This window comes from Sinocyclocheilus grahami, unplaced genomic scaffold (assembly GCF_001515645.1).
Source record: "Sinocyclocheilus grahami isolate Dianchi unplaced genomic scaffold, SAMN03320097.WGS_v1.1 scaffold1949.1, whole genome shotgun sequence".
In the NCBI taxonomy this organism is placed as follows: domain Eukaryota; kingdom Metazoa; phylum Chordata; class Actinopteri; order Cypriniformes; family Cyprinidae; genus Sinocyclocheilus; species Sinocyclocheilus grahami.
In genome coordinates this window covers 75327-102662 of record NW_015507128.1, presented here as the reverse complement: position 1 = coordinate 102662, position 27336 = coordinate 75327, and the positions used below count along the sequence as shown (strand labels likewise).

The 27336-nt window shown below is 39.2% G+C and overlaps 1 protein-coding gene across 1 annotated transcript in view; it reads left to right on the top strand.

Annotated features, from left to right (window-relative positions):
- The window catches only part of LOC107573457 (NACHT, LRR and PYD domains-containing protein 12-like), a 71309-nt gene that overhangs the window by 6535 nt on the left and 37438 nt on the right, over positions 1-27336 (top strand). The window contains exons 2-8 of the mRNA XM_016259888.1: positions 2696-2809; positions 2931-3026; positions 9049-10851; positions 24360-24533; positions 25655-25828; positions 26056-26229; positions 26839-27012. Coding sequence (XP_016115374.1) covers positions 2696-2809; positions 2931-3026; positions 9049-10851; positions 24360-24533; positions 25655-25828; positions 26056-26229; positions 26839-27012 — 2709 coding nt within the window. The remainder of the gene's footprint in view (positions 1-2695; positions 2810-2930; positions 3027-9048; positions 10852-24359; positions 24534-25654; positions 25829-26055; positions 26230-26838; positions 27013-27336) is intronic.

The window sequence follows — 27336 nt, the reverse complement described above, 5'->3', positions numbered from 1 at the left end:
ACACTCATTTCAAATGTAGTGGAGTAAAGAGTACAGATACTCATTAAAAATTGTAGTGAAGTAGAGAGTAAAAGTTGCTAATATCTTTGATACTGTGTACAACTACAAAGTACCCAAAAAGATACTTAAGTACAGTAACTAATTACATTTACTCCAATACTTTACACCTCTGCCCTCCGGACGCTCCGTCGTCGAATCCCCCGGTCTCTGCTCACTCAGCCCACCGGCCGTTCCTCACTTTCACTCAGCCTGCCGGCCGTTCCTCACTTTATCCCCCGGCCTCTGCTCACTCAGCCCACCGGCCGTTCCTCACTTTCACTCAGCCCGCCGGCCGTTCCTCACTTTATCCCCCGGCCTCTGCTCACTCAGCCCGCCGGCCGTTCCTCACTTTATCCCCCGGCCTCTGCTCACTCAGCCCGCCGGCCGTTCCTCACTTTATCCCCCGGCCTCTGCTCACTCAAGGCTGCTGTGTGTGACACGGTTTCGTTGTGAAAGCGAAACTACTTTGTTTGGCCTTCCAAAAATGGACACAACTAGAAATCAGTGGTTGTATTTACAAGTTGTATTTACAACACTGTTCCAGAACAGTTCAACACAAATATTCAGATGTGTGCAGCACATTTTATGGAGGACCGTTTCCTGGGAGAGTAGACCACAATGCCGGCTGTTCTGACTCAAAGACTTTAAGTATGTTTTTTTTATATTTAAAGTGTTTTTATATTTTATATATTTAAAGCAAGTTTTTTTTTTTTGGGCAGTGTAGAGTAGGGCTCGTTTTTTGTCATTCCTCCGATCACAAATGCAGACATGGTTTTATGTTTACGCGGCGAGCTGCAACGCGTAAAAAGACCGTATAAGTCATTATAATCCATAATTATGTCCCCACTGGATGCAACGAATGCCTCGTTTGTAATGGGTTTTCATGTTTTTGAATCATCGCTCTGGTCTGACAGGGCGTCATCACAGTATGGTAGGGGCGTAACATTTCCGTCACACGCTTGAGGTATTCGGCCAATCACAACACACTGGATAGCTGGCCAATCAGAGCACACCTCGCTTTTTCAGACCGATGAGCTTTGTAAAAATAGACGTGTTTCAGAAAGGCGGGGCATAGAGGAGAAACAATGTACAGTATTTGGAAAATAATGTGTGTTTTTAACCTTAAACCGCATAAACCCATTTCATTACACCAAATACACAAAATAATGTTCTTTTTAGCAACATCGTATGACCCCTTTAAATTCTGACCCGGTCTGGTCCGGACCGGGAGGAACACTTAAAACACTCTCGAGAGAATACACTTTTTATTAGCAACAATAGCAGCCGTATGGCATTGTCTCACTTAAATATCCTGATTAGGTACACTGTTCATATTATTTCATTGAACTGTGAACACACATTTAAAAGAAAACCCGAGTACTCCTTCCAAATTCACAGCAAACAATAAAGAGTGTGAAATCTCATGCAAAGCACACTTAATTAGAAACTCCAAGCATAAGTCACATGCCCTATGTGTAATAAACAGCACAGGCAATCAACATACGATTCGGGAGGACAGTAATCACCTAATGACTGAGCACAACAACGCACATGAATCTTATAGAATAAATTCAATAATTTCTGACTTCCTTGTCCGATGACACCCTGCCATCACTGAGGACTCAACCTTCCCCTCTGCGTCAATGATAGGAAGGTCTCCTTCAAACAGCCTGCCATGTCCACCTACACTTTCTTCCCTATCTACCTAAATTCTCCCCCCTTCTTTTGTAAACCCAGCAGGCTTAAAAAAACAGCATATCAGTCTCTTTCACAGTTCATTATCAGACAAAAGAGAGTCCTCACCTTTCCCCTTCCCCATTTTTAAAAGTATCCAAGAATTGTTCATTGTCCACAGGTGTGCTCGAAGACATCATTCCTTCCGTGTTTGTCCATAACAGTGACGTCACGCACATTATTTCATTACATTATTTATTTTACTGAGGCTATTTAAAGGTACCGCAACCTTATCTAACCTCATATTTAAAATGAAGTCTTTTGGGTGAAGAATTAAAAGTTTATTTTAAAAAAGCTGGTAAAGATTTTTATACGCAAATGGCACCATTCTGTAATTTCTTGAAAATGACTTAAGGTAGAATAATTAAAGCTAATTTAGCATAAGTATTCAGTGAATGAAAATTCAATCATTATCACAATCAGGGGCAGACTTCTTGATTTAATTGGGGGCCCTAAGCAAATTCCAGGTGCCAGCTACAGTAGCCTATGTGTTCATTTACTTTGTAACCCTTATTTGCTTGGAGGTTATTTACCCCTTCAAGTTATCTATTGGATGGTGCAAATTCTGTAATTAGTTAGTCAACCTGATGTTGTTCGAAGCAGTATTACCATATGGGGGCAGTTGTGGCCTAATGGTTAGAGAATCGTAAACCAAGGTCACAGCAGGTTAAATTTTCAGTACCAGCAGGAAATGTAGGTGGGGGAAATGAATGAACGGCACTCTCTACCACACTCCGTATCCACAAGATGGCCTTGAGCAAGACATTTGATGCACAAATACACACTGGAGTGTTTTCCAGATCAGTTTTGTCAAATCAGATGGGGCCCCCTGATTCCTAAGCAGACACTTATCTCGCTTATCAGTTCAGTCTGCCCCTGATCACAGCATCTTATTCTAATGTTCCTTCATGTTTTGTTTTAGTTCAGTCCAGAAGCAAAGATCAAAGTCACATGAGCGCAGTTATGTGTCCATGAAGAGCAACCAGTCACTAGATCCTCCACTTCACTTCAGTAGATTCAATCATCCAAAGTTTAGGTAAACACTGTATTAAACATTTATCTTACATCTTTTGTTTGAAAACGAAGAAATAAAAGGTCATTGATGCTGTAAAGTGCCTGTAAATAACATTCACTTGTTGTTCATCTTCACTGCACAGACCAGATCCACCAGTATCCAGACCTGTGTTCATGAAGAGCGACTGGTCATGGGATCCTCAGTGCAACTTTAGCAGACGCATTGCTTCTAGGTCTAGGTAAACACTGTAATGTACATCTTTTTGATTATACAAGTTTATATTACATTTATGAATTTAACAAAGTGTCAAGATTCTGACACGCATGTCTGGTTTGTTTTGTGTTGTCAGTATCCTGTCATACATGCTCTTTCTTTTTTATTGGTTTTGTGTTGGTTTTGATTCCGTGAGTGTTTTGTGGGTGTTGTATTTGGAGCATAGGGTCAGGATCCTCTCCTTTCTATCTAGTCTCATTTTTATGGTGGTGGTCACTCTACATTTGACATTCGTCATGATTCTGTGCTCATGGAAGTCACTTTAAAGATTTTACATACCCAATGTGTTACAATGGATTAAAAAACATATACAAGCAAAACATGAGGGCTTGTATCATAAAAGATTCAAAACTGCTCTTTTCTGTCACATCCTTGTCTTTATTTTTCATATTGCCTGTGCATAATTTCGCTGGCTTCTGCAGCAGATCACAAGATAAATAAATGCATAATCGCTTGCTTTGTTTTCTGTGTTTACTTCCGTATGACGGCGCTAGTGTTGCCAAATCAACAATTTTCCTGCGGAATTGGGCTACTTTGTCCACTGTTGCCACGGGTTGTTTTTCAACTTCTTGGGTGGAAGCAACCCCACTAACACGATATTTACCCCTTGGAACATGATTAGGCTAGTTTTGAGAAGCAACTGGGCGGATTTGGTTGTGAAAACCTGGGAACCCTGTTGGTATCGTTCTTTTGTGCATGCGGGGCAGTTCAGAACCATGATCTTTTTACACTGGAAATCAGATATTAGCCACATTTGAAACAACGTGAACAGATATACAAAAAAATTGAATCTGAACAAAAATCGTAATTGAGCACTAATTGCTTGCAGTGTGAAGTTAGCTATAGTGTCTGTTTATCATGGGCTCTTCCGTTTGTTATCAGTCTAGTGTCTTGACCCCACCCCCTCATTCACTCTGTCAGTTCATTTGCCCCCCCTGTGCTCTTTGTTACCCTCCTGGGCCCGTATACACAAAACAAGAGTTCTCCTAAATAGCAGTAAAAGTTTTAGCTAAGCATTTTCTCTTAACTTCTTCACAGAGCTGCTGAGACAAACTTTTACTAAGGAATAGAGAGAAGTCTTCAGCTAAGAGTAAGGGGGCGGGGTTCGTTGCTATGGATGATGATGTCATGCTTACTATGCACACAGTGATTGGCTGATAGTCTCTGTCAGAGATTTATTCATAATAAAAAGATGGAAGAGATCCGCATACATCCAGATTCAGCCAAAGAGGCTTATTTCATTTATTGCTCAAAGGTCACAAAAATATGTGCAAAAAGGTGCAGAACATTTTTGGGTTTTAATCCTTCCTCAGTGCCATGTGCTACCAAGCAACACCTGCGCTCATTAAAACATGTAGTCCCGGCGCATAAGTAAGGATGTTGGTTTTTATCCTCGTCTTAAATGCGTGGCATGTAAAATTTATGCAAAATATTATTTTGTTTTGGAGTTGTATCTTTGTAGCCTAGAGAAAGGTTCTATATAGAACCCTTCAGGGGTTCCAATCATGGGATTATTCTTTGGATTTAATTTTTGTTTTATTTTAATTACATTTTAAGACTTAAACAGCCCATATAGCTACTTTATCACTAGAAAAACTGAAATAAGCCTAACACATCAAGGTGTTGTGTGATCATTTAATACACGTTTATTCGCGTTTACAATGACAAGCAATATATAACACAGCAATTCATAGTGCAACAGTTACAGGGATTAACATAAATAAATTTTTCTTTATTCATACTTTTTATGATTTTTACCTCTCTAAAATAGCACTCTCCATTTTAGAAATATTGTTTTTTAAACCCCCTCCACCTTACTCACCCATTCAACATGTCAGTCACAAATATATGTTGATTGCTAGAATCTTTGAAATTTTTGAAATAAATTGAAAGTTGACTTGCAAAAATAATTAAAAATAATTAAATGCATAAGTAAAAATAGAATGTGAAAAAGTCATCAAATAGTATATTATTGACAGTCCTATTTTGCATCTCACAACCAGGTCATTACCCATTACCTTAAATAAATGTCAAGTATTTACTCCACATTCTCCTATAAACTAAGTAGTCTGACTTTTTTTTGTATACTGCAACTTTTGCCAATTCTGTAACCCATAAAAGATGGTGAACCACATTTCTGAAAAGGGAGAGAAAAGACTAACTAGTAGTATTGTTTTTAAATGTATAAACATTAAATGTTAATTTTACATTCAGATAAGCATTTAAACAAAAACAAAGGACCCATGACAATTTCAGCGCTGGGAAGGGCTAAATGGTGCTGATTGAAATTAACTAAGTGAAGGCTATTGGATGCTCCATAGTACTGAAAAAGTAGACAGCAAACCGGTACTTCTGGCATCTCTGTGTTATTAGTCAGTGACACATCCATTTTGATGCTAACTCTCCTTGCGATGAGTAGTCTTGACATCCTAAGATGGGGATACAAGTCAGAGAAACATTTATTAGACCTATGGAGAGTACAGTACAACAGGAAATAGAAAGCAATCTCTCACAACTAAATCAAATCTTAAAACTTACTTGAATTAGAGAGGAGTGTGGTGTTTTCATAGATGACCAAAAAGTAATGCTGCACTCCATAGTCCAGACCTGCAGTGACAGTACAAACTATTTATTTATCAATCAATCATAAGAACCTGCATGATAAAATGTGGAAAATAGGAGAATAAAAAAAGATAACACGGTGAGCTTCAGTAGGCCTTTGTGTAGTAAATAAAATCGCATGTCTGCGCCATTCTTTTCCACGAGGGGCGGACTGGGAAAAAAAATTCAGGCCGGGAAATCTCACACTCATACACCCACAACAAATTCTGAAACATGGACAACCCTATTTTTTTTTGTATGGACCTCACATAGGTCCTTAGCTCCTTATGGGGACATGCAAAATAATTCAAAGTTATCTCCTGAACTGCAACCTTCACCTCCATTTTTCTTTTCAGTCTCTTTATTTTGCCCTGATATCTATCTCTCACATGACTTTAATACTCAAGATTTAACAAAACTATACTTTCCAAATTGCCTATACATGTCAAAATTAGTACATCACACCCTCTCCACAGTCACACCATTGACGGTCAGAGGAGCATGCTGAGTGTGCACTCTCCTGAAGTCAACAACAATCTCCTTCGTCTTCTCCACTTTCAGAGAGAGATTGTTGTCACTGCACCACCCGGTCAGGCGGCTCACCTCGTTCCTGTAATTTGTCTCATCTCTGTTGCTAATGAGACCCACTACAGTCATGTCATCCGCAAACTTGATAAGGAGGTTGGAGTTGTTTGACGGTGTGCAGTCGTGGGTCAGCAGAGTGAAGAGGAGGGGGCTCAGCACACATCCTTGGGGGGCCCCAGTGTTCAGTGTGATGGTGCTGGATGTGTTGCTGCCGACCCGAACTGCCTGAGGTTTTTCAGTCAGGAAGTCCAACAGCCAGTTGCACAGCGAAGTGTTTGGCCCCAGCTGGACCAGTTTGTGAATGAGCTGTTGAGGGATGATTGTGTTGAATGCTGAACTGAAATCTATGAACAGCATTCTGACGTATGAGTCTTTTTTGTCCAGGTGTGTGAGTGCTGAGTGGAGGGTAGTGGCGATGGCGTCATCGGTCGAGCGTTTGGACCGATATGCAAACTGGAAGGGGTCCAAGGAGCGGGGGGAGGGCAGACTTGATGTGGTGCATGACTAGCCGTTCAAAGCACTTCATGAGGGTGATGTGGTCTGAGGCACCGAGGTGGGGGAGGGGGAGGGCCTTGTAAGCTCCTCTCTGTGTGGTGTAAACAAAGTCCAGAGTGTTGTTTCCCCGTGTTGGAAAGTCTATGTGTTGGTGTATTTTTGGGAACACACTCTTTATGTCTGCATGATTGAAATCCCCAGCCAAGATGAGAAAAGCATCAGGGTGGGCTGTCTGCTGCTCACTGATGTGCTGGACAGACACGCAGAATGAGCAGGATTCATATATTGTTTTTTTGCGGCTTAATATTCTCAGACACTAGTCCATATATGTATCTACTTTTGATTTATTCGTCCAAAATGTGTCATATTCCGTCCGCGTTAGGCTATAGAACTTCCGCTTTTATGACTGGATTCTACGAACCAGTCTGTGTTTTCCGCATCGCGGATATTATAGGGCCGTGTGTCTCAGAGTAGTCAGTGCAATTTGGGAAAGAAATCAATTAAATCTGTATGTGGATGTGTGTAAATATTCAAATGTAATCACCTTTGTAATCGTTAACATTTTCATAAGTAACTGTAATTACACATTTTTTCTTAGTAACTGTAACTCATTACAGTTACATTTATTTTGTAATTAAATTATGTAACGCCGTTACATGTAACTAGTTACTCCCCAACACTGCTTACATGTTATGATAACTAACTTGCAATCATGTTAGTGTGCTAATTAAATAGCAGACTATAGCGTGTACCTATTAATAAATAGATAAAATTGTCCAGATTGCTATACACTGCTGGTACACATGTATTTCTACTCCAGATCAGTCTGTTGGTATAAATTAATAGTTTGATTCAGTGATAGTAGACTTAAGTAAAACCAGTTAATTTAGATGTTAGGCATTTTTTCAGTGTACAGGATCACGTGGCAATTATTTTCTATTAAACTTGAAAGTGCAGATGTAAATTAAGTTTATTTTCTTCGGAATAAAGGTGTCAAAGTAGAATTGAAATAAAAACACAAATACAATGTAGTATAATAATTTTAAATAGCCTAATGTGTAAACATACATAAAGCATGTTTAGCCCAAAGAACCCTTTTGTGCCAAAAAGGGTTCTTTCTCCTTATAAAGAACCTTTTTGGCATAAAGGGTTCTTTGGAGTTGAGTAAAGAACCCTAGGGTTCTATATAGAACCCCAAAGAACCCATTTTTTAAAGAGTGTAGTCTAATTTGTGTTTTACTTTATAGTTTAATATAAAATTTTATAGCTACTCATTCGTCATACTTGTTCTGTAATACCGTTAAATTTAAAGGGTTTGTTGTGGATTAAGGAGAACTAGGCTAAATAATCTATATAGTGTTTGTAATGTTTATAAATGTTTTGTTATATTTACTGGTATTTAATACATATACAATAATGCCATTGTTTGCAATTATAAGGTTAAAGGGTGTTTTTAGAGTAAGATCAATTTCTCTTTCATGAGATGACTTCCTCTTTTGGCTGGGTTATGTTTCTCCTGGTCTTAAACTCTAGGGACAAGGTTTCTAAACCGGAGTGTTAGGGGCGTGATATTCAAATGACGATTGTTTTCTGCTGCCACATTTATCAACGTACAATCTTTCATACGATGGGATTGACGGCATACGAATGTTTCATGAATCACACGTGAAGTTGATTTGTGTGCTCAGATCTGCACTCGTTTCTACGTTAGATTGATAAATGAGGCCCATTGTGTGCTGGTTTTGTTTTGCAGGAGTTCTCTTGTTCTGTGCCTTATCCTGAGTCTGTACGTTTGTTGGTTATTATACCTTTATTTTTGTTTGTTTGATTTTTATTTATTTTTTTAGCCCTCTCATGAAATTTGACCTTTTTGATTCCTCACAACCATAGTGTGGTTGGGTTATGGAATTGCAATAAAAAAAACCTGACACTTTGCTTCAAGCTATATATTTCTTTCAGTCCCTGGAAATCAAAATCATGACATTGGCATTGCTAGCACCATGCTTGGCTGTTTGTTTTGCATTACAGTAATACACTCCACCACAGTATTTCACATGCAGGCCTTTCTTTGTTTCTCTAAAAAAAAAATTCTGTTAAGTTGTGTTAAACCTTTGAATAATAAAAGACATTTGATATTAGGACAATATTGTAATATAAAATCACATAATCTTACTAAGCAGTCTAGACTAAACTAAAGGAAGATCTCTTAACAAACTGGTTGTTATAAAATATAGTACATGAAGTATGCATATATTATGAAATGTGATTATGCATAATTATTATAATTTGTTATTTTCATCTTACAGTTATGGCCCTCAACATGCAGAACCCCTCAAGACATTTAGATCAAATCTGAGGAAGAAGTTTGAGAGTCTGTATGAGGGAACGGCAAAGCAGGGAAACCCAACACTGCTGAAAGAGATCTACACAGAGCTCTACATCACAGAGAGTGAGAGTGGAGAGATTAATAATGAGCATGAGGTGAGACAGATTGAGACACAGTCCAGGAGAGCAGCAACAAAGGACACCGCGATCAAATGCAGTGACATCTTCAGACCTTTACCTGGACAAGACAAACCCGTCAGAACTGTGCTGACAAAGGGAGTCGCTGGCATTGGAAAAACAGTCTCTGTGCAGAAGTTCATCCTGGACTGGGCTGAAGGGAAAGAGAATCAGGACGTCCAGCTCATATTTCCACTTCCTTTCAGAGAGCTCAATCTGATGAAGGACAAAACACTCAGTCTTTTGGGTCTAATGCATATTTTCTTTCCTGAAACCAAAGAAATGAAACCATTCAGTGGTGAAAATAAAGTTGTCTTTGTTTTTGATGGTCTGGATGAGTGTCGTCTGTCTCTGGATTTTCAGAGCGATGTGAGGTTGTGTGATGTGAGTGAAGCCGCTTCAGTGGATGTGCTGCTGATGAACCTGATTGTGGGGAATCTGCTTCCCTCGGCTCTCATCTGGATCACCTCCAGACCAGCAGCAGCTGATCTCATCCCCTCTGAGTGCATCCATCGAGTGACAGAGGTACGAGGCTTCAATGATCCACAGAAGGAGGAGTACTTCAGGAAGAGAATCAGTGATCCAAGTCTGGCCAACAGGATCATCTCACACCTGAAGTCATCGAGGAGCCTCTTCATCATGTGCCACATCCCAGTCTTCTGCTGGATCTCAGCCACTGTTCTGGAGAAGATGATGAGGAAATCATGGAAAGGAGATATTCCCAAGACTCTCACTCAAATGTACACACACTTCCTGATTATTCAGACCAGCATCAAACATGAGAAGGACTATGAGAAGAAAGTGAAGGATGAAGACATGATCCTCAAACTGGGGAAACTGGCTTTCCAGCAGCTTGTGAAAGGTAACCTGATCTTCTATGAGGAAGACCTGAGAGAGTGTGGCATTGATGAGACTGAAGCATCAGTTTACTCAGGATTGTGCACTCAGATCTTCAGAGAGGAGTTGGGCTTGTATCAGGGGAAAGTCTTCTGCTTTGTTCATCTGAGCATTCAAGAGCATCTCGCAGCTCTATATGTGCTGCTTTCATTCCTGCTGGACAAGAGAGATGTGCTCAATGAAAACCTCAGCTCAAAACATGCACACGAGATCACATGTCACACAATATCTGACCTGCATCAGAGAGCCGTGGACAAGGCTTTACAGAGTAAGAATGGACATCTGGACCTTTTCCTCCGATTTCTTCTGGGTCTCTCGCTGGAGTCCAATCAGAAGCTCATGAAAGGTCTTCTGACACACATTGGGAACATCTCATACAATGAAGAGAAAACGGTTGAGTATATTAAAATCAAAATAAGAGTGAATCCCTCACCAGAGAAATCCATCAATCTATTTCACTGTTTAAATGAACTGGGCGATCAGTCTCTCGTCAGTGAAGTCCAGAAGTATCTCAGATCTGGAGGTCTGTCAAGCGCTAGACTGTCCTCATCACAGTGGTCAGCTGTTGTCTTTGTTTTGTTGACCTCAGAGCAGTTGGATGAATTTGATTTAAGTAAATATATAAGTAACAAGTACAAAGAAAACCACATGACTCCTGATGAAGTTCTTCTGAAGCTCTTGCCTGTAGTTGAAGCCTCCAGATCAGCAGAGTAAGTAGCACTGAGTGTAATCTTCAGATGTGTGTATGTTGTAGTGCAGAGATTCTCTATTCTTTGTTGTCAATGGTAGTATTAAGTTTGCCAGATTTTTGTCTCTGCCTTTCCACATTAACGGTGAACTCGAGATTAAGATACTAATTTCAAGGCTTGGGTTTTGAATGTCTTTCACCTGTGTTTTCAATGTCTGTGAAACCTCATCTATTGCTCTTCCAGTGAGAATATCTCTAATCTTCTGATATAGTGAACTTTGTCTGTCTGTAAAGTTATGTATTTGTGAATTTTATGGTTGTTGTGCTGTTAAAATTTATATCCTGAACTGAGAGTGAAGAGTGTGTTGTTGTTCTGCAGGTTGAGAGATTGTGGCGTCACAGATGAAGGTTGTGCTGCTCTGAGTTCAGCTCTGAGATCAAACTCCTCACAGCTGAGAGAACTGCATCTGTCTGGGAATAAAGTAGGAGATGCAGGAGTGAAGCTGATCTCTGATGCACTGAAGGATCCTAGCTGTAAACTGGAGATACTGTGGTAAGATCATATTCAGTATTATGCTCCAGTGAAACAATTATATATTATCATATATATTGCATATTAATATTAGGGCAGTCAGTCGAATTTTTAATCTAATTAATTACATGATGTGGTGATTAATTAATCACAAATTTAATTTAATTTAATTTAAAGTCCCCATGTGGTCAAAATAAAAACTTTTATGTTGTTTATTTGTACACTGTGGTGTTTTAATATGCTTTTAGACAAACCATGTGCCAATCCATTTATCAACACCATTGCTGAGTATTTTCTCCTTAAAACGGTAGTTTCCCAAAGGCAGTCACAGAAACGCGGTTTGAAACAGTTTTTTTTTCTACTTAACAAAATTCAATAACCAATCGCGTCAAGGTATCCTATCCTTAGCATATCATTAACTGTGCTGCAAAGCAGAGGGTCTAGTGAGAAGGCAGCCAGGTTAATCCGGTAGCAATTCTATTTTTCTATAGATGTTTCACTAACTTAATATTTCCCCCTATTTTCACGATGTCATGTGCTGTTAGCGCTTAATTATTTGTATTTAGAACCGCACACTTGAATAATTACGGTGACGCATTGCTGCCGCACACATTATTTTTTCCACTCAATTATGTCGTAATAACGAGATGTTATGTCGTTCTAACGACATCTTTTCTCGTTAAAACGACATCTACGAGAAAAGATGTCGTTTTAACGAGAAAAGATGTCGTTTTAACGAGAAAAGATGTCGTTTTAACGAGAAAAGATGTCGTTTTAACGAGAAAAGATGTCGTTATTACGAGAAAACATCTCGTTATTACGAGAAAAGATGTCGTTTTAACGAGAAAAGATGTCATTATTACGAGAAAACATCGGTGTCGTTAAAACGACATAATTGAGTGGAAAAAATAATATGTGTGCGACAGCAATGCTTCACCGTAAATAATAACCCGTGGCAGCAGTGTAAAAGTATCCCGGAGTCAGACGCACCTGTCCCGCATTTAGAGGTGGAAATTTTTATTCTTTCAAGAGAATCGTTCATTTTCAGTTCGTTCACCAAAATGATTCGTTCAGTGACCATTTCTTCATATTACATAAATACGCCAGCAGGTGGCGAAAAAGAGTGTTTTATCTGTTGTGTCTTAATTTAAGTCAACGAACGTATTCACTTATTAAAAACAAAACTTTATTAAAATGTGTGCATACAGGGTCTGAATACTTAGGACCATGTGATATTTCAGTTTTTCTTTTTTAATAAATCTGCAAAAATGTCAACAATTCTGTGTTTTTCTGTCAATATGGGGTGCTCTGTGTACATTAATGAGGAAAAAAAATTAACTTAAATGATTTTAGCAAATGGCTGCAATATAACAAAGAGTGAAAAATTTAAGGGGGTCTGAATACTTTCCGTACCCACTGTATATACCTTGCTACATGTACTGCGTTAGGCTAACCGAGACTTGTCATTTGCACTGATATATTGTTGCTCTTTTGTTAGTTTTGACTGCTTTTATTGTCCTCATTTGTAAGCCGCTTTGGATAAAAGCGTCTGATAAATGACTAAAATTAATAAATATGAATGTATAAACAAGTTTATTTGCACAGTACCTATAACTGCGCTTTGCATCCGCTTTCTGCTGATTGCTGATCGAGATTGACTCACATGCTTAATGGCCGACTGACCAGGTACACTCAGTCATTTCGTTCACGAACGAGATATGTAGCACTTCATTCAACTCGTTCACGAACGAGATGTAGCAGTTCTGTCATTTCATTCACGAACGAGAAGTATCAGTTCGGTCATTTCGTTCACGAACGAGAAGATCTCTCGATCTCGTTCAGTGAAGGGCGTATTCGTTCACTACATTCAACAAATCACATGCTCCGTCACATCTCATACTCGAAGGCTATTGGCTCGAGGTTTAGTCATTCTTTGACAGGATGAAACAGTCCACACAGAGCTACCTGGTTCACTGAACTGCGCATGCGCTGCCAATAGCGCCACGCTGCTGTGGAGGGAGGAATTTCAGTGAACGAGAAATATGAGTAAATGGAGTACGGGAACGAGAATGATTTGTTCACCAAAAAGATTTGTTCACGAACGTAACAACACTACCCGCATTGGCATTCGCACGTTACACGCGTATGATATTGCCCTCGAAGATTTGGATGATGGGAACCTGCTTTCTCAGACGCAACAGACTCAGCCAGAGGATATTATGTCCACTGATGTGAGGTCTGTTGCTGAGAAGCTAAGGTCAGTTGGTCTAGAGGGGCTTGATTTGGATTCCTGTGATGTGTCTGAGCATTGTAGACTAAAATTGGTCGATACAATCTTGTAGTACAATGATGTCTTTTCACGTCATGATTTGGATTGTGGTAATGCTACTGGATTTGTCCATAGGATTCATCTTTCAGACACGAGACCTTTCTGACTTCCGTACCGGAGAGTGCCGCCCAGCCAGTATCAGGTGTTGCATCGTGTTTTGAATGAAATGGAGGAGAAGGAGATTATTCGCAAATCGTCTAGTGAGTTTGCGTCTCCTTTAGTCCTTGAATGGAAAAAGAACGGCGATTTACGCTTGTGTACGGATTTTCGGTGGTTAAACAAAAGGACATTGAAGAATGCACATCCGTTACCTCACCAGGCCGACTGTTTGGCTGCGTTAGGCGGGAATTCACTATTCAGTACGATGGACTTGACCTCCGGCTTTTACAATATGCCTTTATATGAGGATGACCGAAAGTACTTGGCCTTTACGACACCTATGGGCTTATATGAGTACAATCCGCTTCCTCAAGGGCTTTGTAATAGTCCGGGTAGTTTTATGCGCATGATGACAATATTTTTGGGGACCAAAACTTTCTAAGCCTGTTATACGAGAAAAGATGTCGTTTTAACGAGAAAAGATGTCATTATTACGAGAAAACATCGGTGTCGTTAAAACGACATAATTGAGTGGAAAAAATAATATGTGTGCGACAGCAATGCTTCACCGTAAATAATAACCCGTGGCAGCAGTGTAAAAGTATCCCGGAGTCAGACGCACCTGTCCCGCATTTAGAGGTGGAAATTTTTATTCTTTCAAGAGAATCGTTCATTTTCAGTTCGTTCACCAAAATGATTCGTTCAGTGACCATTTCTTCATATTACATAAATACGCCAGCAGGTGGCGAAAAAGAGTGTTTTATCTGTTGTGTCTTAATTTAAGTCAACGAACGTATTCACTTATTAAAAACAAAACTTTATTAAAATGTGTGCATACAGGGTCTGAATACTTAGGACCATGTGATATTTCAGTTTTTCTTTTTTAATAAATCTGCAAAAATGTCAACAATTCTGTGTTTTTCTGTCAATATGGGGTGCTCTGTGTACATTAATGAGGAAAAAAAATTAACTTAAATGATTTTAGCAAATGGCTGCAATATAACAAAGAGTGAAAAATTTAAGGGGGTCTGAATACTTTCCGTACCCACTGTATATACCTTGCTACATGTACTGCGTTAGGCTAACCGAGACTTGTCATTTGCACTGATATATTGTTGCTCTTTTGTTAGTTTTGACTGCTTTTATTGTCCTCATTTGTAAGCCGCTTTGGATAAAAGCGTCTGATAAATGACTAAAATTAATAAATATGAATGTATAAACAAGTTTATTTGCACAGTACCTATAACTGCGCTTTGCATCCGCTTTCTGCTGATTGCTGATCGAGATTGACTCACATGCTTAATGGCCGACTGACCAGGTACACTCAGTCATTTCGTTCACGAACGAGATATGTAGCACTTCATTCAACTCGTTCACGAACGAGATGTAGCAGTTCTGTCATTTCATTCACGAACGAGAAGTATCAGTTCGGTCATTTCGTTCACGAACGAGAAGATCTCTCGATCTCGTTCAGTGAAGGGCGTATTCGTTCACTACATTCAACAAATCACATGCTCCGTCACATCTCATACTCGAAGGCTATTGGCTCGAGGTTTAGTCATTCTTTGACAGGATGAAACAGTCCACACAGAGCTACCTGGTTCACTGAACTGCGCATGCGCTGCCAATAGCGCCACGCTGCTGTGGAGGGAGGAATTTCAGTGAACGAGAAATATGAGTAAATGGAGTACGGGAACGAGAATGATTTGTTCACCAAAAAGATTTGTTCACGAACGTAACAACACTACCCGCATTGGCATTCGCACGTTACACGCGTATGATATTGCCCTCGAAGATTTGGATGATGGGAACCTGCTTTCTCAGACGCAACAGACTCAGCCAGAGGATATTATGTCCACTGATGTGAGGTCTGTTGCTGAGAAGCTAAGGTCAGTTGGTCTAGAGGGGCTTGATTTGGATTCCTGTGATGTGTCTGAGCATTGTAGACTAAAATTGGTCGATACAATCTTGTAGTACAATGATGTCTTTTCACGTCATGATTTGGATTGTGGTAATGCTACTGGATTTGTCCATAGGATTCATCTTTCAGACACGAGACCTTTCTGACTTCCGTACCGGAGAGTGCCGCCCAGCCAGTATCAGGTGTTGCATCGTGTTTTGAATGAAATGGAGGAGAAGGAGATTATTCGCAAATCGACTAGTGAGTTTGCGTCTCCTTTAGTCCTTGTTTGGAAAAAGAACGGTGATTTACGCTTGTGTACGGATTTTCGGTGGTTAAACAAAAGGACATTGAAGGATGCACATCCGTTACCTCACCAGGCCGACTGTTTGGCTGCGTTAGGCGGGAATTCTCTATTCAGTACGATGGACTTGACCTCCGGCTTTTACAATATGCCTTTATATGAGGATGACCGAAAGTACTTGGCCTTTACGACACCTATGGGCTTATATGAGTACAATCCGCTTCCTCAAGGGCTTTGTAATAGTCCGGGTAGTTTTATGCGCATGATGACAATATTTTTGGGGACCAAAACTTTCTAAGCCTGTTATGTTATTTGGATGACTTAATTGTATTTGGACCTGTAGAAACGACAGCATTGACCCGTCTTGAGATGATATTCAGTCAGTTGAGATCGCACAATCTGAAACTTGCTCCCAAGAAATGTAATTTCCTTAGGAAATCTGTGCGATTTCTTGGACATGTGATTGATGAGTCTGGGGTATCCACAGATCCAAGTAAGGTTGAAAGTATATCCAAAATGACCAGCTTGGATCTGATGGAGGCTGATGGAGTTACACCGTCTCAGAGGTGCATAAGATCCTTCCTTGGGATGGTTAACTATTATCAGCATTTTGTACCCAGCTACTCAACCGTGGCCAAACCCCTTTTTGATCTATTGAAAGGTCAGAAAAAGAGGACCAAAAGAGGTCGTGCAAATAAAGGAAACTGTGCATTAAGGAAATTGACTGTAGCTGATTGGACACCTGAGACGCAGCTGGAATTTGAGAACCTTAAAACAGCCACGATAGAAGCTGTTATCTTAGCTCATCCAGACTTCAGCCGCCCCGTTGTGCTTTCGACTGACGCTTCCTTAGACGGCATTGGAGCTGTTCTGTCTCAAGTTCAGGCAGGTGACACTAAAGCCAGACCTATAGCGTTTGCCAGTAAGTCGTTTTCTCCATCGCAGCGAAATTATCCGGCACATTGCTTAAGAGTTTTTAGTGTTAAAATGGGTGGTATGTGAAAAGTTCAGTCATTGGCTGAAGGGTCATGTATTTACAGTATGGACCGATAACAACCCCGCTTACCCACATTTTGTCCAAACCTAAGCTCGATTGTTGTGAGCAGCGGTGGGTGGCCAAACTTGCGGCGTACAATTTTGACATCAAGTATGTACCAGGTTCGCAGAATGTTGTGGCTGACGCTTTGAGTAGGGTTCCATTCGTGAAATCCAACATCGGCTCTAGACTGTTACGTGAAAAATATGACAAACTTTTGTCTGAAGTACAGGAAGTTTCTGCTGGCTCAGTTCAGGATGCTTTTCGGTGGTCTTGTGGGTCTGAAGAAAAGCAGGGTGTTTCTAGCAGTGGTCCCTTGCACAGTAATTCGGCAAGCATTTCATGCACTTCCTTAGATAAGGAGGATGTAATGGCCATGCTTGACTCACAAAGGATGTGGGAAGACGGTGCAAGACTTCGTGCTTTGTCTGTTTTGAATCATCTTCCTCAGATGGTTTCTGAATCAGAGATTCAGCCTACATATTCAGAGCATGACCTGTGTGAAAAGCAGCTCTCTGATAGTGTGCTGTCCAGGGTTATTCATTATGTGGAAAGAAATCGCAAGCCAAGCAGGCGTGAAAGAGCAAAGGAACCAGTTGGGGTCCTTAGATACATTAAGCATTGGGAGAAATTTGTTGTGAGAAACGGGATTCTCTACCGGATTTCCCATAATAATTTGTCTAAGGGTAAGCGGTTCCAGTACGTAGTCCCTGAGTCACTTCAGTTGGAGGTGTTGAGGGGTATTCACGATCATGCGGGTCATCAGGGGCAGTCTAGGAGTTAGGGTCTGGCGAGACGTCATTTCTTTTTTCTGAGCCTTGACAGAGATATTAGAGAGCATGTACGACACTGTCAGAGGTGTGTTGTCAGTAAAACCGCTGAGCCTGAGGGTCGAGCACCCCTAGAAAATATTGTGACCAGCAGACCATTGCAGTTAGTATGCATTGATTTTTGGTCTGCTGAAGATCATAACAACAAATCAGTCGATGTCTTAGTGATCACAGATCACTTTACCAGGTTGGCACAAGCGTTTCAATGCAGAGATCAGTCAGCTAAACAGGTGGCACGTGTCTTGTGGGACAAATACTTTTGTGTGTTTGGGTTTCCTGAACGCGTACACAGTGATCAGGGGGCGAGCTTCAAAGGCCAGCTGATTACTGAGCTTCTTCAGGTGTCTGGAGTACAAAAATCGCATACAACTCCCTACCATCCTATGGGGAATGGTAGTGTGGAGCGATTTAATAGGACCCTGGGGAACATGATCCGTGCATTGGCTCCAGATGCAAAGCGTAATTGGCCAAGACAACTGCAATCTTTGACTTTCTTGTACAACTGTACTGTTCATGAGACGACTGGCTATGCTCCGTTTTATCTCATGTTCGGTAGAGTTCCTCGCCTTCCGGTAGACATAATTTTCCGCTCTGTTCTGGAGGATCACACTGTGACTTGTTACGACAAGTATGTGGCTTCTCTTTTGAAAGATCTGGAGAAGGCCTTGTCAGTACCTCAGGTGCATGCTTTGAAGGAACAGTCCAGGCATGCAGTGATCTACAACAGGAGAGTCAAAGGTCAGGACATTGATGTTGGTGATCGTGTTCTTCTAGAACACAAGTCTGGAACAGGCAAGCGGAAGCTAGCTTACAGGTGGATGTCCGCCGTCTTTGTCGTGGTAGATAGAAATGTCGACACTCATATTTTCAAGATAAGGGATACAAGCACTGGTCAGGAAAAGGTTGTGCATCGCAACCTTTTGCTACCTGTGAACTTTTTGCCACTGGACAAAGCAGAGAGTGCAGTTCCATACGGTTTCATCTTCGGCTGTGACTGATACAGGTGACAGAACCAATAGTTCAGCATCTATGGCGAGTTGGGTGTTGACGTTGTCAGGGATGGTGGGTTGGCAGAGACTCATGAGGATTCAGTGTCCATTAGGCCTGATGATGGTTTGTCTCTTGATGCTAATGTCTCATGTGCTACAACTGACAGTTGTGCTAGAACATCTGATTGGGTTTCTGGGTTGCCTGATAAATGTTCACAGCTGAGATCAGTTGTGTCTTTGAGCAATGTGTCAGTAAGTCCACAATCTGAACGGTCCGATAGTTCAAGTGTTACTGGAAGTTTGAATTCTGTGAGTCTTGAACATTCTGTGATTTCAAATCCTTCAGCTGATGTTTCCAAGATTGATGCTGATGATGTACCAGTTTCTGACACTGAGACCTTTATTGTGCACAGGTCTCGCTTTGGACGTTTCATCAAGCCTGTGAATAGACTGTTGTACACTATGTCTGGACAAAAGGTTGTGTCAATGCAGAATCACAGAATTCAGACTGTTTGAATGTTTTTTTATTATTTTGTTTAAATGTTTTGTTGTTCAATATGTTTGTAAACAAATAAGATGTAGGATGTATGAATACGAAGACACAAGAAGCAATGTTTTATTATTATAATTTTTTTAATAACACATTGTTCTGTGTAAGTTATATTTGCTTACTGTATACCTTGGTATAGAGTTTTGTGAGATGTATATGGGCATCTTACTGCCAGGAGTTGGTCTGAGAGATTGGCGCTCCTCTCTTTCCACTTAATCTTTTGAGATAACCTTGTGTTTGGCTTACCTGTTACCTGTAGGTCTCTCTATGTGTGAGTATGCAAATGTACTGATGGGTGTTTTGTTTTGGAGTACTAACCGCTGCCTTAATTCAGCAGAATTCAGTGGGGGTGAGTGTAACAGAGTTAGGATTTTATTTAGTTTTATTGTGAATTCTTATGAATTCAGCAGCGGTTAATTTCATGTTGTACTGGTGCCCTCGTGTGGTTTGTGTGAGAACTGCAGGCAGATAAAATGTTTGGTAAAACAGATGACGCAACACAGCAGTTGCAATGTGTACTGCACGCTGTGGGTGGGTATGCTTATGCTCCGTCTCAATTTAGTTATATATAATCGATTATAAGGCAAAATAAGTTGAGTTTTCAAGTATTTGATGTTTATGATTTAGTTAGGGTAATATTTTGACCATTTAATTTGACTATTAACATATATTTTATAAGTTATTTGGCCATTTGTGAACTCACGTTAGCAAGGCCACAATGATAATTTTATTTTACATTTTATTTAGGTAACTTATGCCTGCAGCAAAATAACCACTAAAGGGGTGATTTATGTCATTTTACAGCCTGCAGTAAAGAAAAGAAAGATTATGACCAACCAGCATTGTGTCCGAGCCTTTATTGGAGGGGGCTTCGGACAAAGATTGAGTCCATTGTACAGAGCGGTGTCTTATTGGATCTCAGTGGTGTTCATTCAAGTCACATCGTAGAGTGGAGGAGAAAGACCACATCCGTCACACTAGCAACAACTTAACCCCACAAAGAATATTCAGTATATAAATATTGACATACTATTTCACGCTACCTAGCTCAACACTATAACATTAAGATCAAGCTGAATGAAATACCAGTTCTTATCACTCAGATCGATCAAAAAGGTCTAACCGTCACTGCTTTAATACCATTAAATTCCAGTGTTTTATTAAGACGACAATAAAGCCTACTAAATCATAAGAGGAATGTTACAGCATCAGGCATAAGCAACCAATGTAATGCTATCAATAAACAACACTTATTCATATTCAATCGGCTACGCAGCTGTTTACTTATCCCTCCATTGTCTATACTACTATTGTCCTTAAACACAAGGAATAAAATGCGTGTAAACCTGAATATTTACTATTTTAACCAGCCTACACAAGCAACCACATAATTCCCCACCTAAGATTGGCAAGACTAACACCTAACGTTAATACCCACATGTGCTCTCTTTATCAAATTTAATAAAAGAAGTAAACTCGGGGAGGGAAAAAAATAGATAAGAGAAAAAATATTGAAGCTCTCACCAGGATTTCCAGTGGCTTTTCATCTCCGATATACCTGATTATTGTTAAACTACCCTCTCTAGTCCTCAACGGACTGCCAGACTCGAGGCTACTTGAAACGCTGAATCTTGTAACAGCCATTCTCCAAATGAGTTCAGCTGCACGAGAAGCACACTCCCACCCGGGATATCCTTCCAAAACCCCAAATAAAATACAAAAGAAAATCAGCATAACAACATACACTGTTCCGATACAAAGACCACTCACACGCAGCTCTGCTGAAACACTAACTAACCAGAGTGAAAGCTAATTCTCACCGAAAATACGGAAGAGGAAAAAATATCCCTCAAACAAACAAACAAATTCAAAATCCCGGACGAGCCCCCAATTTTATGTTATGGCTGGCTTGTAAGCCGCAACACAAAAGAGGCAAAACACAAAATTCCATACAATAAATCAGTTTATTTTCAAAATAAGAAAACTGTTAATTTTCAAACAAATAGACGTCTATGGAGGGGGGGGGGGGGAAACGCATGCGTACGTATTAATGTATAAAAAAGAAGAGAAAAAAACGAGGGAAAAACAACACCAGAGAGAGAACGAGACTCAAAGACATACCAGTCTTTTTTATCATTGCTACCGCACCCTTAGAGCATTAAATAATGATTGATTTCACCTGTTGCCCAGCCAGCACTTGCACTAAGCAGCAGAGCCAACAAGGGGCAATAGGCAGGCATAACAGAAGGTAGCAGGTCTTCAACAGCGATGTTAGCGTGTCAGTCTTCAGAATATCTTAACCCTTGTAAGAATCTCAGCTTCTCCCAAAGTTCAGCCTGTGGCTACAAACAACAGATACTTTAGGACCCCCGTTGGAGATCCTGAGGAATGCTGTTCCTTTGTTATTGTAATTGTATGGACCATTTGGTTCACACCTTTTACAGATGGTTTTGTTGATTGCATCTGAGGCACAGTCACAATGTAAATGCATCTGACTAAAGATACACATAATCTTTGAAACCTCAAATTTTATGTTTCAAAAACTGGAAAACAAACAGCTATAATCCAAAAATATGCGTCTTCTGAAGCAAAACCATAGTTGTTTGAAAGAAAAATATTAACTGCAAATCAGTGCTTCAGGTCAACTGTAGTATGCCTGTTCATGAGAGCATGTAAGAGTATTATGAAGCTCAAGCCTGAAATAATATTTCACCTGTTTTTCTCTAAACTATTTTTGGAGTACTTTTAATTAAAGCCTCAAGACAATTTTTCACTCATTTACCAACTAAATTTTCAGTAATGAACTTGTTTCTTCACAGTATAATAAGAGTATTACGAAGCTCAAGCCAGAAGTAACACTGTGCTTCTGCTTTATTTCTCACATCAGCTTCAGAACGAGCTTCACAACTTTCAGGATGATATGCACTTTATATTTCATTATATGAGCAGAGATTAAATATTTTTCTAACTATCTTCTTTGTTCAAGTTGCCAACTTAATTTTATTGCTAGATTTAGCAACTTTTTAGACTGCCCTTGGAACCTTTTTCCAAAAAAAGCACATAACAAATTTTGTGAATTTATTTGGTAACTTTTAGCAACTTTTGAAAAGTGACTCAAACAATAAAAAGGCGCATATGTTTCCTCTGAATTACACAAAAAGAAGCAAGCATTGAACAGCAAGGCAGTACATCAGTTTGGAGAGAGCTGGAGAGTTGTTTAGCAGTTGACACGTCTGAATGAAGCTGCTAGCTGTAATTATTCAATTGTTTAGTATTGATTGTTCATTTATAATACAGATCGTTATTAGCTTGTATCTATAATTGTTGATCAGTTAGTTAGCATATTAACTACCAATACACTGCTTAACGCTGTAATTGTTCAGAATGTTTAGTTTTACTAGTTGATAAGAAAATAAAATTTAATTTTTCAAATATGTGTAATACTTTATTGATTCAATGTACCCTGTGTGTTGGATTAAAAGACTGTTATATATTCATCTTAATTTTTGCGTGTTTGAATAGAGCGCACCGGGATGTATGTAGTGGTTGACTTTTTCAAATATCGGCATCGGCCGATAAGTTTTTCTGTTTGGCCGATGCGTTCGAGGCGGGACATTTATGTTGATGGTGCTCAGAGAGGCAGCGCCCTGCGCACACAGTGTTCACATTCTCCTTGTTCGCTGTCGTCGTTTAACAAAGGAATTATAATGTATACAAAAAGTATTTAAATTTATATTATTAGTTATAGAAAGGCAAACATTATAATACTTTCTTGTTTTTCCATCAGCATTCAGCAAATACGCATTTATATTATTTAAACAAATCTTTAAATGACTAATGAACATTTAATTTCAAAAATCTTGCAAACTTAGTCAAATCGAGCTGTGAGATCTTGTGAAGTGTGCATTTGTATCCTGCATGATCGCGTGTTCTCTGCGTGACGGTCGGTCTGTGTGAATTGAATGCGGACAGGAGGAGAGTTCAGCTTCACTGGAGACACGCGATCGACTAACTTTAAACTCGTGATTTCAAATTATGCTGCGCTTCATGCTTTTGCCCACCGTCATATTCATGTCATTTTCACTGTGTGCTGTATGTAAAATGAGCTTTTAATTTAATTACCTTGAACTACCTTGGCTTTATTGGAAAAAATATGATTCCCAAATCCCAATGCACACAAACTTCCCAGATTACTGAGTGCCCTGTTGGTTACAGTGTTTACTTCCTTTTTAATTATATTTTTATTAAATATTTATTTATTTGTGAAAAAGAATGTCATTTAAATTATAAATATGTTTATTTTACACATGTATTTTTTTTAATCAATTTTCTAATTATTTAAAATTTCTTAAATATTAATTAAAATAAATAAAATTATATCGGCCATCAGCCACCCTGCTTTCCAAGATATCGGCATCGCTGTCAATATTGGTCGACCACTAGACATATGTAATATTACTTTTACAAGCAAATCTAAATGAACATATTTCAAATGGCCAGTCACTTTTGAGTAATGTAATTTTGTATTCTATGCAATGATGCAATTTTGCTCCATGGTTACGTAATGATGTCATCGCTCAATGACATCACAACATAATTTGGTAACTTTTCGCAATAAATCAACCTGCCTTTAGAATCTTACCTTGAAAATGAGCTGGCGATATTGCTTGCACAATCCTATAGACTGGAAATGGTGTTGTGTAAACGTCCCTTCAGACATGAGTCAAAATTATATTAATAATACCTCCTAGTATAACACACACAGATTTATCATTTAGTATCATAGTCTGTGTTTGTGTTATTTTCTTCTGCTAAACTGAGAGAGTGAAGAGTGTGACTGCGCCCCAGTGTGCATAATATCCATCCTAAATTCTGTGATATTAGTCATTTTCAATACTATTTTTGGCAGGTAGGGTGGATAGTATGCACATTGGGATGCAGGGCCTGTCATTTTTCTGCAGGTTGAGAGATTGTGGCGTCACAGCTGAAGGTTGTACTGCTCTGAGTTCAGCTCTGAGATCAAACTCCTCACAGCTGAGAGAACTGAATCTGCCTGGGAATAAAGTAGGAGATGCAGGAGTGAAGCTGATCTCTGATGCACTGAAGGATCCTCGCTGTAAACTGGAGACACTGAGGTAAGATCATATGTGAATCTCAGCATGAAAATGTATATCTGATCATATCTGAATGTGTTTGGCACCCTTGGTAAATATAAGCAAAGCAGGCTGTGGGGAAATGGTTTTATTGTTCATTATAAAAATTTTATAAAATTGTTTATTCTGTCATTCAACATTTTCATAAAATATTTAGTCACTAATCATTTTATTTGCATTTTCACCCTGCATCTTAAATATAGTACAAGCGCAGCCAGAATAATATGTATACAGGACACAATCACCAAAAAATCTACAGCAGCTGTCATAGTGATTTTGTTTGTTCATTGACCATCATGAAATGCAAAGCCAATTCAACTGAAAAAAAACAAACAAACATTAATTATTCTCATAAGAACGGAAAGGGGTGTCAATAATTTTACATTGGTTTAAAAACTATTTTGGAATACTATTAATTAAAGCCCCAAGACAATGTTTCACTCATTTACCAACAGAATTTACTGATGAACTTGTTTCTCTACAGCATAACATCAGCAGCACTTCCATCCACGTATTGCTTTTGATATTAATAATGGTGAAGTGTTTGTTGAAAGAAAAGAATAATGTAAGCTGTGTATTATTTCCACCTACAACTCAACAAATTGAGTCTAGCGTCATATGCAGAGTGTGTGTAAGGCTGGACAAGGCTTCACTTCCCCTGTCCACGGGACAGAAATTAACAGGGGTTTTGGCCTGAAAAATGCCCCTGTACAATTAAACTAAATCTATTAATGCTGTGATGAATGATGAATAAATGAAAATTAAAGTGAAAATTAAATGAATGCTCTCTCTTGACTTCTCTCTTTGTTCAGAGAAATGTGGAAAATAGCCCATGTCAGTTTAGATTGTTCTAAATGGAATTTTGGACTGTTAAAAGTATAAAGATCATATTACATCATATTATATACAAAGTATATTTATATCTATATAAAGATATAAAGCCCTTTGTGTTCTGCGACCGTCTACACTGGGTGCATCTATTGTTTCATCACATCTCAACAGAGTATATTAGTATATTGTCTTTTATATATTTCCAAATGTATCAGCACTAAATAATATCACATGATGATAACATTGTGTTGTAATGTGATTGTTCTCAACAGGTTGTCTGATTGTAGAGTCACATCTAAAGGTTGTGCTGCTCTGAGTTCAGCTCTGAGATCAAACTCCTCACAGCTGAGAGAACTGCGTCTGTCTGAGAATTATGTTGGAGATAGGGGTCTGACGCTGATCTCTGATGCACTGAAGGATCCTCGCTGTGAACTGGAGAAACTGAGGTAAGATCATATGTGAATCTCAGCTGAAACAATTATACATATTATATCAAGGAAAATCATTATGTTCAGATTACAGTGATTTATACAAACACACAAAAAACAAAAGTAAACAAGAACCAATAAAAACATTAAACCTACACAGATTACAGATTTATTTTATAATGTAACTGTGTTTGTGTGTTTGTTTCTGCTGAACTGAGAGTGAAGAGTGTGTTGTTGTTCTGCAGGTTGAGAGATTGTGGCGTCACAGATGAAGGTTGTGCTGCTCTGAGTTCAGCTCTGAGATCAAACCCCTCACAGCTGAGAGAACTGAGTCTGTCTGGGAATAAAGTAGGAGATGCAGGAGTGAAGCTGATCTCTGATGCACTGAAGGATCCTCGCTGTGAACTGGAGATACTGTGGTAAGATCATATGTGAATCTCAGATGAAACAATTATACATATTATATCAAGGAAAATCATTATGTTCAGATTAAAGTGATTTATACAAACACACAAAAAACAAAAGTAAACAAGAACCAATAAAAACATTAAACCCACACAGATTTATGATTTAATATTACAATATCTCTGTTTGTGTCATTGTTTCTGCTGAACTGAGAGTGAAGAGTGTGTTGTTGTTCTGCAGGTTGAGAGATTGTGGCGTCACAGCTAAAGGTTGTGCTGCTCTGGCTTCAGCTCTAAGATCAAACTCAAACCTGAGAGAACTGCATCTGTCATTGAATTCTTTAGGAGATAGAGGTCTGACGCTGATCTCTGATGGACTGAAGGATCCTCTCTGTAAACTGGAGATACTGACGTAAGGGCATACATTAATCTCAGCTGAAAAAATTATACGTATTTTATCTAGGAAAATCATTATGTTCGGATCACAGTGATTTATACAAACACAAAAAAAACCTAATGAAAACATTAAACCTACACAGATTACAGATTTATTTTATAATGTAACTGTGTTTGTGTGCTTGTTTCTGCTGAACTGAGAGTGAAGAGTGTGTTGTTGTTCTGCAGGTTGTGGGATTGTGGCGTCACAGATGAAGGTTGTGCTGCTCTGAGTTCAGCTCTGAGATCAAACCCCTCACAGCTGAGAGAACTGAGTCTGTCTGGGAATAATGTAGGAGATGCAGGAGTGAAGCTGCTCTCTGATGCACTGAAGGATCCTAGCTGTAAACTGGAGATACTGTGGTAAGATCATATGTGAATCTCAGATGAAACAATTATACATATTATATCAAGGAAAATCATTATGTTCAGATTAAAGTGATTTATACAAACACACAAAAAACAAAAGTAAACAAGAACCAATAAAAACATTAAACCCACACAGATTTATGATTTAATATTACAATATCTCTGTTTGTGTCATTGTTTCTGCTGAACTGAGAGTGAAGAGTGTGTTGTTGTTCTGCAGGTTGAGAGATTGTGGCGTCACAGCTAAAGGTTGTGCTGCTCTGGCTTCAGCTCTAAGATCAAACTCAAACCTGAGAGAACTGCATCTGTCATTGAATT